At 33.9% G+C, this 2732-nt stretch overlaps 1 protein-coding gene across 1 annotated transcript in view; it reads left to right on the top strand.

The window, feature by feature from the left end:
- Positions 1–2732, top strand: part of PTPN13 (protein tyrosine phosphatase non-receptor type 13) — a 192920-nt gene that overhangs the window by 183705 nt on the left and 6483 nt on the right. Inside the window, exons 42-43 of the mRNA XM_023725318.1 lie at positions 13–103; positions 1833–2170. Of these exons, the coding sequence (XP_023581086.1) occupies positions 13–103; positions 1833–2170 (429 nt within the window). The remainder of the gene's footprint in view (positions 1–12; positions 104–1832; positions 2171–2732) is intronic.

The following is a 2732-nucleotide window of genomic DNA, read 5'->3' as shown; positions in this document are numbered from 1 at the left end:
TTTTGCTTACAGAATCTTCAAGATTTAAAACCTTTGGATCAGTGTCTAATTGGACAAACTAAGGAAAATAGAAGGAAGAACAGATATAAAAATATACTTCCCTGTAAGTTCCAGCTTAGCTCCAAGTTGAATGTATGCTCAGTATAATTTGAACTAATTTAAACCTTTATGCTAGTTTGCCCATCTGTTTCTCACATAAGCACACACTCACACATATATTCAGAGTCAATGTTAATTCAGCAACAGATAAGTTTTGTTTGTTCAGTAAGAAATACACAATGTGAAGTCCCTTTTAGATTTTCTATATATTCTGAAAATCAATTAGAGGAATCTTAAATATTTCTTCAGGCATTCCTGAATTTTTATTAGCCTAGTATTCAAATTAATCAGTGATGCTAAACCAGTAATTTTAAAGTCTTTTTAAAAAAATGAATTGGCTTCTCTGAGTAATTTCTCAGACTCGTGTCAAAACCAACATCAATTTATTTCACTCATTTTTAAGTTTAGAGAAATTTCTATAGTACATATTAGCTACATACCTGCATATGGCTACAGTGGAACCACCAGGTTGCATTATACTTTTAATCATTTCAGATACCAGAAAGAAATAACAGCAGTTATTTTTACCCATGTTCACCAGTTACCAGTGTAATTTTATGACTATATTATGTAGCCAAAATACCTGGCAACTTCTTACAGTAATTACCTGCCACATTTACATATGTTAGCACATTGGATTAGAAAGTGACACACAGACCCTATGTTTGCCATGAAGTCATAAATCCAAAGATAAAGAAAAGAACCAATAATAACAAATTATGCAATAAATAGAAATACAATTGATTTTTTTTAATCAAGATAGAAGACACAGCATTCATTTTGGAAACTTCCTGTAAGAAGTGAATCTTGGCATTTTAAAAATGGAATAGAACATGGCTTGGCATAACATAGGTGCGAATTGTTTCAGGCAAAAATAATGACCAGACCAGTATCTCAAAGTCAGAATGGGAGAAGCCATAAATTCCAAATGAGTGGATTTGTTTCCATGAGCCAAATGACTGGTTTGAACTAAGAGATAAAAGAAGTCAAGTAGTAGAAGGGCAATTGTTGGAGGATTTTGAAACTTAACAATGAAGAGTTTCAATTTTGTAATCACAATAATTACCAGTTAAATGTATAAATATTTGCAATAGAAATGACTTCTAATGTATGCTGTTGCTATTGTTAGTTACTGTCAAGTTAATTCCAGCAAATATGTACAAATTTATTTTCTTGGATAAACCATTAACTATATAATATCAGTAAAAGATGGCTTATATGTACTTTTCACCGGGGCAGCCTGGATTGAAAAATTATATTTTGACTACAGTTAGACATAGACAAAGGCTTGTGTGCCTGGAGAATAAAGTGAGCTACCTTTTTGTGTTCTATAAAAAGATTTTTTGGCATTATCATTCAGTACTGTTATTATTGTCGTCATCGTTAAGATAGAGAAGAAGTAGCACAGTTTTTGTTTTTCTAGTTACTTATTAAGTTCTAAATGTATTTATGAATTTTAATTTCTCCAACCAAATCTATATGTAAATAATAAATATCAAATTCCATGTGTCAGAAGCTGACATCTTAGATATACTCGTAACATAAATGAAAAGAGTAAATATAAAATAATGTAACTGCACTACAATTGAAAACATACCTCTGTCAAAATGTGTTTGTGATCTCATCTATGGTTAAGAGTAATTCTTCATGATCTTTGACTTGAGCTATTTATAATACTCTTATTTAGAAATGCATGATATAGATGACTCTTTTTTATGGTGGGAAATTCACAGATGATGCTACAAGAGTGCCTCTTGGAGACGAAGGTGGATATATCAACGCGAGCTTCATTAAAATCCCAGTAGGGAAAGAAGAATTTGTTTACATTGCCTGCCAGGGACCTCTCCCAACAACTGTTGGAGATTTCTGGCAGATGATTTGGGAACAGAAATCCACAGTGATAGCCATGATGACCCAGGAAGTAGAAGGAGAAAAAATCAAATGTCAGCGCTATTGGCCTAACATCCCCGGCAAAACGACAATGGTCAGTGACAGGCTTCGGCTGGCTTTTGTGAGAATGCAGCAGCTGAAGGGCTTTGTCGTGAGGGCAATGACCCTAGAAGATATTCAGGTAAGTGAATTAAATCTTTGTTTACTAAGGCTTATCTCCCAGCTAGAATCCAGGCCTGGACTCTTCGCATGATTTCATCAGTGTATTTCTAGATAAAAGCCATTGACTTCTTGGTTCCCATTTCATTGAAAGTAATGTCACTATTCTTTTTTACCTAGTATAAATTTGAAATGTAACCCCCTCCCCTCATGATTCTGCTCAAAGGTTTCCTCCAGTATATACTACATTAAAATGAAAATGAAACGTTTAATGGGATCATCCATCATCCTCTACTTGGTGATAGTACAGAATGGCTCAGAAGCTACTGCTAAAAACTTGCTTAAGGTCAAACCTCTAAGAGGACTCAGTAAAACTGTTTAAAGAGATTTCTAAGTAGAAGATATTTCTTCATAAGGGTAGCTTAACATCATATTTGGGAATACATGGACAAGTGTAGCATAAACAGTTGTTATTCATACAGGTCCTGCTGCAGTCACCTAACCACTAAATATATTTACTTTGAATTAGATGAGTGGGCATACCTTAAATAAAGCCGTTACTGTTTCCTCACCTCCAAACCCCC

Source organism: Trichechus manatus, unplaced genomic scaffold (assembly GCF_000243295.1).
Source record: "Trichechus manatus latirostris isolate Lorelei unplaced genomic scaffold, TriManLat1.0 scaffold00296, whole genome shotgun sequence".
Taxonomy (NCBI): Eukaryota; Metazoa; Chordata; class Mammalia; order Sirenia; family Trichechidae; genus Trichechus; species Trichechus manatus.
The sequence above is the reverse complement of the archived record's forward strand: the minus strand, read 5'-3'. Positions and strand labels throughout refer to the sequence as shown.